This window comes from Hemitrygon akajei, chromosome 11, assembly GCF_048418815.1.
Source record: "Hemitrygon akajei chromosome 11, sHemAka1.3, whole genome shotgun sequence".
Taxonomy (NCBI): Eukaryota; Metazoa; Chordata; class Chondrichthyes; order Myliobatiformes; family Dasyatidae; genus Hemitrygon; species Hemitrygon akajei.
In genome coordinates this window covers 26,925,154-26,940,140 of record NC_133134.1, presented here as the reverse complement: position 1 = coordinate 26,940,140, position 14,987 = coordinate 26,925,154, and the positions used below count along the sequence as shown (strand labels likewise).

The 14,987-nt window shown below is 37.7% G+C and overlaps 1 protein-coding gene across 6 annotated transcripts in view; it reads left to right on the top strand.

Annotated features, from left to right (window-relative positions):
• pdxdc1 (pyridoxal-dependent decarboxylase domain containing 1) overlaps positions 1-14,987 on the top strand; it is a 90,626-nt gene that overhangs the window by 50,194 nt on the left and 25,445 nt on the right. For all 6 annotated transcript variants that reach the window (XM_073060505.1, XM_073060502.1, XM_073060504.1 and 3 more), the window contains 7 exons: positions 6,954-7,143; positions 9,569-9,637; positions 10,756-10,834; positions 12,276-12,360; positions 13,528-13,576; positions 14,080-14,181; positions 14,438-14,563. In XM_073060505.1, the coding sequence (XP_072916606.1) occupies positions 6,954-7,143; positions 9,569-9,637; positions 10,756-10,834; positions 12,276-12,360; positions 13,528-13,576; positions 14,080-14,181; positions 14,438-14,563 (700 nt within the window). The remainder of the gene's footprint in view (positions 1-6,953; positions 7,144-9,568; positions 9,638-10,755; positions 10,835-12,275; positions 12,361-13,527; positions 13,577-14,079; positions 14,182-14,437; positions 14,564-14,987) is intronic.

The window sequence follows — 14,987 nt, the reverse complement described above, 5'->3', positions numbered from 1 at the left end:
CATTTTTTTAAACTACTTGCAGTTAATTATACTGTAAATTTTTAAAATATAATTTTACCATTGTGAAATCAGCATAATTGCATGTATTCTACTGGAACAACATTGTTCAGACTCTATAATTTTCTCTATATAATTCTCTATAATTTTGTCAATATACTTCTCTATATAATTTTTCTCTATATAATTCTATATGATTTTCTTCTTTTGCTCTAAAAGATTTTATTTAAAGTATTAAGCTAGATTTATAAAATCAACTTAAAGCAAATTGTATGTTAAATTATTTGAAATCAAAATATTCCAAAGCAGTTAATTTTATACCTACATGCTTTATTTGGAAAGATTACAAAAACAATTCTCAGATTGGTAAGTTCTTTCATAAAATGGTGTGCTTTCTTCCATTGATTTATTTGATGTACATTAAAACTAAGAATTAATTTATTTGAGTACAATGCAAAACAAATGTATTATCACTGTTACGTATCCCGTAACTAGGTGTCTAACCAGCAGAGAAAGAAGAATTCGTTGGAGTCTGGTGGTACTATACTAAAGGTGTTTATTAATAAAAATAAGCAAAACCATATCAATAATGCAAATATACATATAAAACCAGTTAGCAGTAATAAACCTAAAAGTGTAGGAATAATAATAATCAATAATAAACAAGCTCTATCGATGTCTAGGGGTAAATAAATTGTCATAGAAAAGTATAAAGTTCAGTTCAGTTCATGAGTGCTGATGTAGTTATAGTTGTTGTATTGTAATCATTGGAGGGAGAGAGAGAGAGAGCGAGCGAGATGTAACAGCTACAGTCAGGCAAACCTTCCTTTGCTTTCTTAATCCGTCGTAATGGTGTGGTCATTCAGTTATGACCTCTCTGTCCTTCTGCTAGACCATTCTTCTGTGGTGGACTCGTCACTTGAGTGGACACACACATAAGTCCCCACCGGCCCTGCTGTAACACTGATAGCCTTAATGACCGACCTCCTGGTTCGGTCTTCGAAGCCCCCACCTTTCTTGTGGGTTCCAACACTCAGTCAGTGTCCACTGGCGTGTCTGGAGGGTGTCTCTCCAGACCTGTCTTTTATCCCTACTCACGGGCACTCAGCTATCCATCACTCCTGAATGACTGTGTCCATCAAATAAGGCCACTCCTTCAGTCCACTGAGGAATGTTTATGAGCAAACTATTGTCCTTGCAGTGAAACAGTAAATAATTCAAAAAGGAGTCACAATACGGTTAATCAGCAATTTCCCCCTCTCTCTTATCTGTCGCCGATGTTCTTGCTTGTTTTTCTGTCTCTCTTTCTCATGGTCAGCATAGCAACAGTAATAGTTCGTGTTTCTTAGGAGGGGAATGGTTAACTCTGTACCCCATTGTCCATCAGGTCTATTCATCACTCGTAACACCTCCATCTTTCTGGGAATTTTCACCAGGGGGAAAATTAACTAATAAAGCACATGACTGAATTACAGAGTTTAACAAATACAGTAGTTGTCTTAACTACTAAAATAATACAGATACACGTTCAAATTAACATCTAGATAAACAATCAGCAATTACATTGTCACTTCCTTTAATATGTTGTATCTTAATATCAAATTCCTGTAACAACAGACTCCAATTTAATAACTGCTTACTTTTTATTTCATGTTAGCAAAAAAATACTAAAGGGTTGTGCTCATAGCTTAGGTGTCTATTACAAAGTGTGAACCAATACATGTGTGATTATACTGTGGTACATTATAAAAGTTTGTGCAAATACTAATCTCTATTTTACTTTTAAACTTAACATTCAACCTTCCATGGTGTTTTTATCTTTCACATGCTTTGTCAAAATCCCTCAAAACCAGATCCTGTGGCATTTTGTCAACCTTTGTCCCTTTTCCACTTAACTCTCACGTGGTTAGCTTGCTCACCAGTGTGGAATAAGCCATCACAGACTCCTTTCACAGGAGTTATCTTATCACCAATGTTTTCCAAACTAAGCCCATTTGTTGAACTTCCACACAATTCATTAATTTTAAGCAAGTCAGTAATTTTATCTTCAGGATCTTTCATTCTATTTGTTTTCAATTTAACAGTGGCAGATGACCCCTCTTGGTCAAAACAACATTTCAAATTCTGCCTCTTCAAATCACATACTTGAACAACATCACTAAGTTGTTTATCTTTGAATTTCCAAACAAACTAATTTATTCACAGGCACCTTGTCAACAAGCCATTGTTCAGTTAACAGTCCCTTCCCTTTTGTCAATCCTTCTAAAACCAATTCAGACTTTAAATTTTCTTTATTCAATTTAGGAACAACACCTTTTCCTTCAATAATATTCACATCACCAGCTTTCATCTCATCATTAACTTTTAACACACCTTCTAACACAAACAACTGAGAATTCTCACCTTCCACTAGTACCAAGGTTAACCCTTTCTTCACTGAACCAAGTCCGTCTGAATCAAAAGAACTGCATTCCTTTTCAACTAAATCAGATTCCTCAGACTATTCCTGAGTTTCAATACTAGGTTCAGTACCCTGTGACTCCACAGGTACTTCAACAACCTGAATACAAGCAAACGGGACATCTGCCTCTCCTAGGCTTTTAATACCCGTCCCTTTTTCAAATTCTAAGTTCCCCTGATCCTCCCAGTTACTCTCTGGGCAACTCCCATCCGGAGTAAACTCAACCCTGCGGGTTAAAACAATTTCATCTGCCAACCCAGCAGACTCTCACAAGGTAGCGGCATCCTTTTCATCTAGGGCTGCCCTCACATCATCAGGAATACATTTAAATTCTTCAACTTCTTCAAACAGTTCTGTCAAGCCAGACAGATCATCTGTGTCCAACCCTGGACCTTCTAACTGCCATATCTGTTTCTCATCTTTACTCTGTGCCTCCATAAATTCTCTCTTGGCTAAGGGTGGATCTACCTCCTCTCCTTTACTCTCTTTCACCCCACTATCCTCTGTTTTACCACCCTCTAACCCCTCTTGGTACAGGGTCGGTAAAAACGTCTCAGCCAAATTAACATTGGACTCATTTAAACTGTCTTCTTTCTCAGCCGCCTTTCTCAACATGCTGCGAGTGATTGCGCATGCGGGATAAACCTTGGCATCTGTGGGCGGGTCCTCCGCACTTACACTTGTCAGCTTCACTGCTGAACACACGTCTCCAGCATCTCTCTAGTTCCCCACTGAAACTGGGGTTTTACCTTCCTTCACAGACAGCATCCCTTTTGAGATAAACTTCTCACGCCCCTCTTGTGCTCTATCTACCTTTGCCTTCCCCATCGATCTGCTGACCAACTCAATGCAACCTGTAGGGATTGCTGTTTTCCCTTTCCCGGTCTCTTTCTTCGGAGCAAAGCACTTAGATGCAATATGACCAACTTTTCCACAATTACAGCAGGTCAAGCTAGGAACCTTCTTACCAGCCTGCTTTTCCTCCTCCTTACCTTTACCACTAGCTCCCGGCTTATTCTCTACCTTAGCCGGCGGGCTTTCTCTACCGTCCCTACTACCTTTCTGGTAACTCTTATTTGAGGAAAACTTTGCCTTGTGGGTTAGGGCGTACTCGTCTGCTAATTTGGCAGTCGCAGACAGAGTCACTGTCTCCTTCTCATCCAAGTACGTCTTCATACTCTCAGGGATACAACTTTTAAATTGCTCCATCAACATTAACTGCATCAGTTTATCATAATCTCCAGCAACCCCTTTTGAGGAGCACCAACGCTCATAACACATCTCTCTCTCACGGGCAAACTCTAAATACGTGTGGTTCCAAAGCTTCTTCAAATTCCGGAACTTTTGCCGGTATGCCTCTGGCACCAACTCGTAACTCCTCAGTACAGCCCTTTTTACTTCCTCATAATCCTTAGACTCATCCATGGACAATGCCGAATACGCTTGCTGAGCCTTCCCCCTAAGTACGCTCTGTACCAGAACAGCCCATTTTCTCTCATGCCAGTTCTGATTCACAGCCACTTTCTCAAAATGGAGGAAGAACTTATTGACACCCATCTCCTCGAATGGAGGTACCAACTGGATCTCCCGACTAATCTTGAACCCCTCATTTGGGTCTGCAGCCCGGTCTCTTCCCTGCTGTACCTTTAACCTCTCTATTTCCAGCACATGCTGCCTCCCTTTCTCCCTTTCCTCCATCTGCCTTTCAGCCTTCCTGTCTTCCTCCTCTCTCCTCCTTTCAGCTTTCCTTTCTTCCTCCTCTCTTTCCAGCTGCCTCATCTGAAGTTCATGCTTCCTCTGTTTCTCTTTCTCAGCCAACTTTAATTTTTCTATCTCTAATTGAACCTCTCCCTCAGCTGGTTTCCTCTCAGGGAACAGGTCCAATTCATCTGGTGTGAACCCACCCTTGGATACATAATGCATAGCTATTTCTCTCTGTATATCCACCTTTCTCATCGACGATTTCACCTCTGGGAGATCTAATCGTTTCGCAACATTCACCAATTCAGCCTTCCTGGCAACCTCTAATGCCCCCGCAGTCGGGTCTTTTAAAAATTTGACAATGTCCATCTCTGCTGGCTTCCCGTCTGGTTAATCTCACAACCAGATCAGATAAGGGACTTTTATCCCGATTCACTGGCCCCCTAATTTGATAATCAAATCTCGAGACGAGGCCCCAATTTCTAACGTACCCCGTAACTGGGTGTCTAACCAGCAGAGAAAGAAGTATCCGTTGGAGTCTGGTGGTACTAAACTAAAGGTGTTTATTAATAAAAATAAGCAAAACCATATCAATAATGCAAATATACATATAAAACCAGTTAGCAGTAATAAACCTAAAAGTGTAGGAATAATAATAATCAATAATAAACAAGCTCTATCGATGTCTAGGGGTAAATAAATTGTCATAGAAAAGTATAAAGTTCAGTTCAGTTCATGAGTGCTGATGTAGTTATAGTTGTATTGTAATCGTTGGAGGGAGAGAGAGAGAGCGAGCGAACGAGATGTAACAGCTACAGTCAGACAAACCTTCCTTTGCTTTCTTAATCCGTCGTAACGGTGTGGTCATTCAGTTATGACCTCTCTGTCCTTCTGCTAGACTGTTCTTCTGTGGTGGACTCGTCACTCTGGCATGAGTGGACACACACGTAAGTTCCCACTGGCCCTGCTTTAACACTGATAGCCTTAATGACCGACCTCCTGGTTCGGTCTTCGAAGCCCCCACCTTTCTTGTGGGTTCCAACACTCAATCAGTGTCCACTGGCGTGTCTGGAGGGTGTCTCTCCAGACCTGTCTTTTATCCCTACTCACGGGCACTCAGCTATCCATCACTCCTGAATGACTGTGTCCATCAAATAAGGCCACTCCTTCAGTCCACTGAGGAATGTTTATGAGCAAACTATTGTCCTTGCAGTGAAACAGTAAATAATTCAAAAAGGAGTCACAATACGGTTAATCAGCAATTTCCCCCTCTCTCTTATCTGTCGCCGATGTTCTTGCTTGTTTTTCCGTCTGTCTTTCTCATGGTCAGCATAGCAACAGTGATAGTTCGTGTTTCTTAGGAGGGGAATGGTTAACTCTGTAGCCCATTGTCCATCAGGTCTATTCATCACTCGTAACATCACTTTGATAATTTAAAGAAAAAATTCTCAATTTTATTTAGTTGTAAACCTAACCCTCGTGGAATACATGCATTAACCATTAGGTATTGCACAGTTCTGTTGTATTTTAATGTTGTATTAAGATGTGCTAATATAAATCTGGTCTTCTGTACAAAATAGTACTAGATATCATTTGCCAGAATAAATGGATTCATTTTGTTTTATGAGCTCTTCCTATATTTTCTTTTAAAAAAAGGTAAATAATTTTTTTCAGTAGTACCTGTTTTTCTGGTAGGATGACTGTTTAGAGTATGTATCACATCTGGTGGCCATCTTCTTTCCTGTTTTGACTGTAGTCTGTTACAGAGTCAGCCTGGAAACATCAAAAGCAGATGATCTCATTCACACTTTCACAATGATAAATCATTTAGTGATACTGTACAGGACCCAAACACTTATTATATTACAGCCTTGTAATAGATCCCACTTGTCATTTCATGCTAACTAATGGTGCAGAAGCCAAGGGTGATCATAGTGTATGAAGGAAGAAAATTTCAAGAGCGCAGATGAATTAGACTAGCATTCATTAATATGGCCTACATCACTATATTAAGGTAGTATTGTTTGTTATTATATTTATAATACTTAGATTTTGTGGTATTTTATAGTTAATTAGCAAAGCTTTTCCATTTAAAAGTGAGAAAAAGAGTTGGTTAAAGCATAAATTACATTGAAGAGTGCAAAGCCAAATTGGAAATCATATCCTTGTGAAAAGGTTAACTGGGAAGTTAAATTTGTAGATGGAGGGACCAAAAAGCAACAACAGAGAAGATTGAAAAATCTGTAATGGAAATTTGATATAGGAATGTAAGTAAAGTATTCAGGATTGTTAGAGAAGGTGGTGAGGGTATAAGGACAGTGGAGGGGGAAGTGGAAAATAATAGATCAAGGATAATACTACAATTATTTCAAACTAAGGGCTGTTAAGATCTGGAAGGTAAACCAAAAATAGTATTTAATCAAAACAAGATATGATTGGACCATTTAAAAAAAAAAGTAACTGATCACGTACTCATGACAAACTTGGAAAGTTGCAAGGGAAGAGATGGTATTTACAATTTTAACAGTGCAGATCTTAAAAAGAATCTAGATAGGTATGGTGTGCCATGTGCTTTTCTTCTGTTCAATAAAACTGTAATTTTATTTCGAATTCTGTTGAAGTCTCATTCAATGTTGTAGCTTGAGGTGGTTTCCAGATTTGCCATCTGTATTCTCAATTTTATGAGAAGGGATAGTTTAAACTTGCTCAATGGGTGCGAATTCATCCCAGATTTTATAGCTGAGCATTATATTTAAAATGTATGATAATGAATTTAGACATTTAATTTGTTCAGGTATGAAAATGGGTCTGCCTATTATCATGAAGATGATCGAGAAGGTGTGTTGAAAGTCTGCAAACTTGCCATTCACTCAAACTATGAGGACTATGCAACAGAAGGTTTTAATGTCTTGCAGAGGAAATTACCTGTACTGTATATCAGTGCCGCAAGTAGAACGGGTCTGGGCCAGTATATCTGCAATCAGGTAAAATACGTTACTACATTGCATGCTAGATGGCAATTTAAATGGAATTAATTAATTTTGATTTGTTATGTATTGAAAGGATTAGACTTGAATAGATAGTCAGATCTGAGGAATGCCATCCAGTGTATTCTTTCTGTTCAGCTTTTGGAAATATACTTGCATTTATGTTTCTGAAAATTTTCTGCTATTTTCAGTAAACTAAGAGCACAAGAGAACAAAATAATTGTGACAATACTGAACAAAGATAGGAAAGATACAAAGGTATTTGTAGGAAAACCATGCTTTCCAAGAACTGAGCTGATGAAAATAGGCAATTAACAGCCCGTTTCATTGATAAGTCTGCACAGGTAGTAGAGCAAAAACTAAAATTTACATTTTAATTATTGCATATAAAGTAAAGGCTGGTGCATAGACATGTGATCAAATGAAAAATAAAAATATTACGAGCAAGCTTAAACTTTTTATTCCAGAAATCATATTTTAAAATGTTGCTTTTTGAAATATCATGGTTATGAAATTGGAATTCCGTACTTGTGTGAAAAAAGTACAAAAGTTATGTTAACTGAGCAATAATTCAAGTAAGTGGGCAAGGATACCAAATGTCCATGATTATCTTCACTGGGTCAAACAGCTCTAATTTTTGCATTTGTGTCTGGAACACTATGTCCAATGCAAGTGTAGGATCGGTAATAACTACTTGGAGTGTTTAACTGGAAAATTGCAAGAAAGGAATTGCTTTCATTCTTACACACTATTAATAACTCATTTGTTCTTCATTGGCAGTAGATGTGGTCTACTTAGATTTTCAGAAGGCCTTTGACAAGGTGCCACACATGAGGCTGCTTAGCAAGATAAGAGCCCATGGAATTATAGGGAAGCTACTAGCATGGGTGGAGCATTGGCTGATCGGCAGAAAACAGAGAGTTGGGAATAAAGAGATCCTATTCTGGCTGGCTGCCAGCTACCAGTGAAGTTCCGCAGGTGTCAGTGTTGGGACCACTGCTTTTTACGATGTATGTCAGTGATGTGAACTATGGAATTAATGGATTTGTGGCTAAATTTGCCTTTGATACAAAGCTAGGTGGAGGAGCAGGTAGTGTTGTGGAAACAGAGAGCCAACAGAGAGACTTAGATGGTTTAGGGGAATGGGCAAATAAGTGGCAAATGAAGTACGATGTTGGAAAATGTACGGTCATGCATTTTGGTGGAAGAAATAAACGAGCAGATTATTATTTAGATGGGGAGAGATTTCAAAATGCAGAGTTGCAAAGGGACTTGTGAGTCCTTGTGCACGATATCCTAAAGGTTAATCTCCAGGTTGGGTTGTTGGTGAAGAAGGCAAATGCAATGTTGGCATTTATTCCTAGAGGTATAGAATATAGGAGCAGGGATGTGATGTTGAGGCTTTATAAGGCACTTGTGAGACCACACGGAGTATATTCTCATTACCCTCCTATTTTTTTCAAAATTCAGCCAGGTCTACCTTGCCCTGCCACTTGACAAAGGAAAGAAAACTGGCTTATCTGGTCTTTCTTCATAGCTAAAATACTCCCATTAGTGCAAATTCCTGGTAAATCTCCTCTGCATTGACTCTAGTGCAGTGAAATCCATAAATTAATTCAAAAGTTGATTATAAAAAAACAATAAGAAATAAATATAGTTGAAACTTGTAATTAAAAGCACTACTGCCAAGAGAAATTTTTTTTAGAAAGTACTTTGTATTCTCCCTGCATTAATCTCCAACCTTGCATTTTAAGATTAAGGGGAAAATATTTAAGGTTAGTGGGTAATTGAGCAATACAGCTTCATGAGCATAAGCTTCTTAAAACTGTATCATTTTACAATTTTTTTTGTTCGTTGAGCATTCGTCAATGGAACTAAGTTAGGAAACTTACTGCACAGCTCTTAATTAATCAAAGCTCGCAATTTATTGTGTCTTCACAAACAAAAACATAACTATGTTAACCCCAGGGCAACAACTTAAAACATGAATTCTACTGTTCCTTCTGTATCAATACTCACTCAGACCACTCTTCCAATTTAAACCCTGAAATAGGAATCTCAGTTTAGTTTTCCCCCTTAATCTCCAATCTATGCTGTGCATAATGATAAGGTGATCCGTAGTCCATGCAAATCCTTCAGATCAATCTAATTATTGCCACCTGGTTAATTCCTGAAAACCATAATATTCCTACAAATTTTACATATTTAACTAAATACAGAAACTTGGGATTTATAGCTGTAATGCTGCAAGCTCTCAATAAATCTTGAACTTCTAAGTTTGACAGCACTTATGAAACAGCAATAGCTAACGTGAACTGGCCTGAGATTATTCCTTCTAAATTGCTAATATTTAGTTATGAGAAGATGGGGAACTGCAGTAGACTTAAAATTAAATTGTATGCTTTTTCTCTTTGTATTTCAGCTTGGTCTCCCCATTTCTTGCATGTGCACTGTTCCTTGTAACACTATGTTTGGATCTCAGCATCAAATGGTAAGTTTGTAATAAATGGGAAGTGGAGAATGAAAGGGAATTTGTACTTTTACTGTTCACCTGTTTTGGGTAACTCCATTACAATACCACCGAGCCCAAACAGATTACCGTAGATTCCGGACTACAGAGCGCACCTGATTAAAAGCCGCTGGCTCTAATTTTAGAAAGAAAATCAATTTTTTACTTGTACAGGCCACACCGGATTTTCGGCCGCAGGTGTCCCATGTTGTAATATGAGATATTTACACAGAAAGATATTACACGTGAGGATTTTTTAACTTTTAATTAAATCCATATGGTAACATAAACAAATACATATTGCAAATGCTTTTTTTCGAACCGTGCCTGTAACGCGGCTACTTTTAAATATACGTTGCGTATACTTTTTTACTGAACAACATTCCAATATCTCCTAACGACTGGTAAAAAATATATATACTGCAGCCTACCAGGAAAAGTTATTGATCGCCTTTAACTTAAAAGCAGCGTTCGCTCAGATCCAATGCCGCTCGCGTAATGCCGCTCGCCCCCCTCCTTCCCGTTTATCGCAAACGGCATTTTTCCCACAAGACGCGGCGAAACCGGGTGTGACGTCATAGCATCCCGCGATGTAGTACAGAAAACAAATATAGTTAAAACACTTCTAACTTTAACTAGAAAATGAATTACTAAGCGAAAATATTATAAACTAAATAACTGCCATAAAGGCAGCACAATGCTTTTCTTCGAGTGTTTTCCATGTTGATGAGGGTGAGTACAAATGACTGATTTACAATAATTTAATTGTGAAAGTGCGCTTGATTTATCGTACAATTTCATTGGACCTCTGTGAACTACTCATCAATTTTATTGGTCTACTGTTACGAGGCAAAATGTTTTTGGCAGCATGAAAAAAATCATGCATTAGCCGCACCGTATTAAAGGCCGCAGAGTTCAAAGCTGTTCAAAATGTGGGAAAAAAGTAGCAGCTTATAATCCGACATCTACGGTATGTACTTGTACTGACTGCAGCAGAATTGCAAATTCCAAACCCTTTTCCCTAGCATTATTATGTATGATATGGTTATGGAAACTCAATTTGTACTATCTTAGTAACTTATCATTCATTGTTTTAACAGGACGTAGCCTTACTGGAAAGGCTCATTAAAGATGATATTGATTGTGGAAAGTTTCCTCTTTTACTTGCTGCCAATGCAGGTATGCTATAAGAACACACTTTGCTTTAAAAGGATTGTCATCTTAATTACCGGTGCTTCCAGAAATTATCCGTGCAGCATTTGTGGATTAAGGGGGAATGATATCTTCTTTATTCATATGTCTAAATCATGAGTGCACAGATGCTTTTGGTCTAAGATTAACCCCTGCAGCACCCATCTTTTTCTGCAACCTTATCATAAGATATCCAAGATAAAGAAAATCTGATGGTCCAGGCCAACAGATATTAGTCCTTTAAAAATGCTATGCTACCATTACGTTCAAAGTCTGGAGTTTTCTATAAATCTATTTCTGAAGAAATGAAATCAACTCAGTCCCCACTAAAATTCACACTACCTCCATCCCATTTCCCCTTACGTATATTGCTTCTCAAATGATCTATTGAAATGTGGTTAGGTTAAACAAGTATCAAGTGACATTTAGCTTTACTATTCCACTGCCATCTTTTCTATACTGCCACTGTTTCTATACTGTCTCAGTCACATTTGGGTGGGGGGAGGGTATAATTTCAATATCCTTGTCTTCACAAACCACATAGCTTGCCATTGTTCCAGTGTTTGCAATTCTGGCAACCTGCTTGAGCCTATAACATCTCCATTTTTTCACCCACCCTACACCCCATCCCACCATACTTTCACCTATTATCATTCTTGCTTTGAGTTGCTTGCTGCTGAAATATTTGTGCATGCCTTTGTCATCTCCAGGCGTACATTCCATACCTTTACATCTGAGTTAGCACATCCAAAGCTATTTCCTATGTTATTTATGCTTCAAAATTTGCTCATTCATATATCTTTCTGTTGCTTGTTTACTTTGGCTCCAGCTTTCCCAAAACCACTTGTTGTAAATTTACATCCTTGATTTGAAATCACCTCATAGTTAGTTTTATCTGTTCCTTTAATTTTGTTTAACAAATCCCTTGGAAGCAGTTTTTCCTTAAATTGGTCATCTTATGCTGTGCTAGAAAAGAAACTAGACCATGTTTCTTTTCATGCCCTTTCTTTAAGAGCTCCTTTGTAGGCCATCTCCATGACATAGTATTTGGTTAAGGCCTATAGTGCATTGGCCACAGTATACCTCTGCAATTTCTCTTCCATCCTCAAGGATGCTGAATTATTGATCTACTGGCACATGATGTTGCACATCATGTGAGTGTGTTAGTTGATGCTTATTCACTGCTGGAATCCTGTAGGCAGCATATGCAACACTGATATGATTATCGGCTCTAGGATCAAGAAGTTAAAAACAGAGAGCCTTTATTTCAATTTATTCCCACTAACACAGAAGCCTATTAAACAGAAAAGTTTTGTACTTATTTTAAAGTTAGAACCTCCACTGTTATCCGCTGCAGGCACAGCTATTGGAGATCTATTTGAACTGTTATTTTTAATAAAATGCAGTTTTTTTTTAAACTTTATTTTAGGCACACCAGGTGCAGGACATACAGATAAACTCCTGCGATTGAAGGAGCTCTGCAGTCAGTACAAGATGTGGCTGCATGTAGAAGGGTAAGAATAAGTACTTCTAGAAAGTCCCTGCTGAATTTAATGTGACTCCTTAACTAAATAATGTTCTTGTTCCATGAAAATACATACTATATTGTTACTACATACAGGTAGGAAATTACTTAAATGATTAGAGGTTTACTCTCCTTAAGCAAGTTGATGTGGCACAATGGTATCAAATGGGAAGAATATATTAATCTGCACTAGAGGCAGATAGAATAATAGTATTCTATTAAGTGCCATTTGTAACTAATATGATTGTAGAATAAAATAAGGCACAGGAGGAAGCCATAAAGTTTTTTGGAAGTCACCACATCATTCTGATCGCCTTTGTCACCCTCTGGTATGTGATTTTTAAAAAAAATCAAATCTGGCTGGTTAAATAGCATTTTTAACTTTTCACAAGTTTGTATGGTAATCTTCTCTTCCCAAAAGTTAGTCTCATTACTTCTCTGATCCTGTTTATATAATATTTCTGCAAGTACTGATCCAACACTCTTTTGAAAGCCACAATTGAATCCACCTCCAGTCACGCTGTCTGGCATTGCATTCCAGAATATTACCACTTTTAATCATACACTTTTTTTGCCACCCACTATAAATCTGCATGCTTTAGCTTCTGATCCTTTCACCAATAGGAACTGTTTCTCTCTTTCTACCTTCTCTAGGCCCTTTTATTTCCCTTCCCCCCCCCCCCATATCTCTAACAAATATTTTCTCAACGTTTCCAGTCTAGCAAGTATAACAACATCTTTCACCATAATCTAGCCTTTTCATTATCCTGCTTACCATACCTACAGGTTCAAGCATTCTTTGCAAGTTTTGTAATACTCAAATGGACTCACAGCACTAACCCAAGGAACGTTACCACAAACGTGTCCCTTTGGCTTTGCTTTCTGTGTTTGAAAAAGTTCTTTACCTATCATGTTAATCTCCCTTTTATTCAATTTGTTTGTTTTGTTGGCAAAAGTATAATGTAGTATCTTATACAATTATTTTTGGAAATTCACAAACAGTATATCGGTCAAGCTGCTTCATCACCTTCTGTTATCTGATCAAAAATTTTAAAATGAACTGATTAAATAACACTTAGCCTTTCTCAAGTCTCCCCAAAAGCTTTCACTAATCTTGGGTGTATAGCTGAAATCATTTTTTTTTTTTGTTTTGCAGTGTTAATTTGGCCACATTGACACTTGGTTATGTTTCTTCATCTATACTGGTTAGTATCATTTTCAGTTGTGATGTACATCTAAGTTAATGCATTTTTGCAATTCATATGATCTTTAAAGGCTCTTAGAACTTCAATTACTCTGATATGTGCTAGTATTCATTCCAAAACAACAATGCAGAAGGCAAATACTGTGTATTTCACACAAAATGCTTGAGGAATTCAGCAAGTCAGGCAGCAGTCCATGGAGGAGAATGAACAGTTGATGTTTCTGACCGAGACCCTTTATCAGGTCTAGAAAGGAAGGGAGCAGAAGACAGAATGTGGAAGGAGGGAAAGTAGTAGAAGCTAGCAGGTGATAGTTGGGGTGGGGGAGGCACATAGTGTATTACTTTTAGAAAGCTTTGAGACCAAGTATTGTTTTAAATTATGAAATGAGTCCTCAGTGTATGACTTTACCTGTTTACATGGCTTTGTTAGAGTTTATTATTTAAATTAATTGAATATTGCTTTAGACTGTGTTCAGTGCTGGTTTTGACTCTCTCTTTTTGTAGGCTGCAACTAAATGTGACAGCATGACCTTGACTTTAGGACCCTGGTTGGGTCTCCCTGCTGTGCCTGCAGTGACATTATATAGACATGAGGATCCCTCACTGGTGAGTGGTTGCTACATGATCAATGTGGGGGGAAGAGTTAAGAATTTATGCATGGAATCTAATTCATATTCTGACATAAGTATAACTTAATATTTATAGTCATAAATATTTGCATATAGTTTTTGACTTAAAATCCAGTAAAATAATTCCAAGTTATTACAAGTTGAAATTTCTAAAAGAAGCTAGTACAATCCAAATATAGAAGATTATTCAAAATTTTTGAATTCTGGAATATGTCCTGTACTTTTTATTTTAGTCTTTAGCTGCAGGCCTCACCACAAGTCAACCAGTTGAGAAACTTCGAGCTTTGCCTCTCTGGCTCTCTCTGCAATACTTGGGACATGATGGAATAGTTGACAGAATCAAGTATGCTTCTCAGTTGGTAAGTGTTAACTTTGTTTTCTGTTATTTTATTCCTATTGATTTTATCTGTGCTGTTTACCCAAAGAGTGGGAAAAGCTGAAAGATTAGCTGCTTTATTCCCCGTGTAAAATATAGTTGACTCCACACCAATACTAGCTAGTGGAATAGTATATGAACAGAGCAGACTCAGTTTTAGGCATCCTTTCTAAACTCCTTTTTTAGTAAACCATCATTCAGCTACATGGTATGGGTTGCACAGTTGGCTGTTTATTGAGGTAAATGGAAGAATCACATTCCATTTTTCAGAAATATGATTCCTTTAAAACCACATTTTTTCTGTTAGAAATTCTAACTCCTTTGTATTTGTGGAGGAGTGAAGAATATCTCACCATCTTTATTGTAACTTACTCTTGATGTATTGCACTGACATTTTAACCAAATAC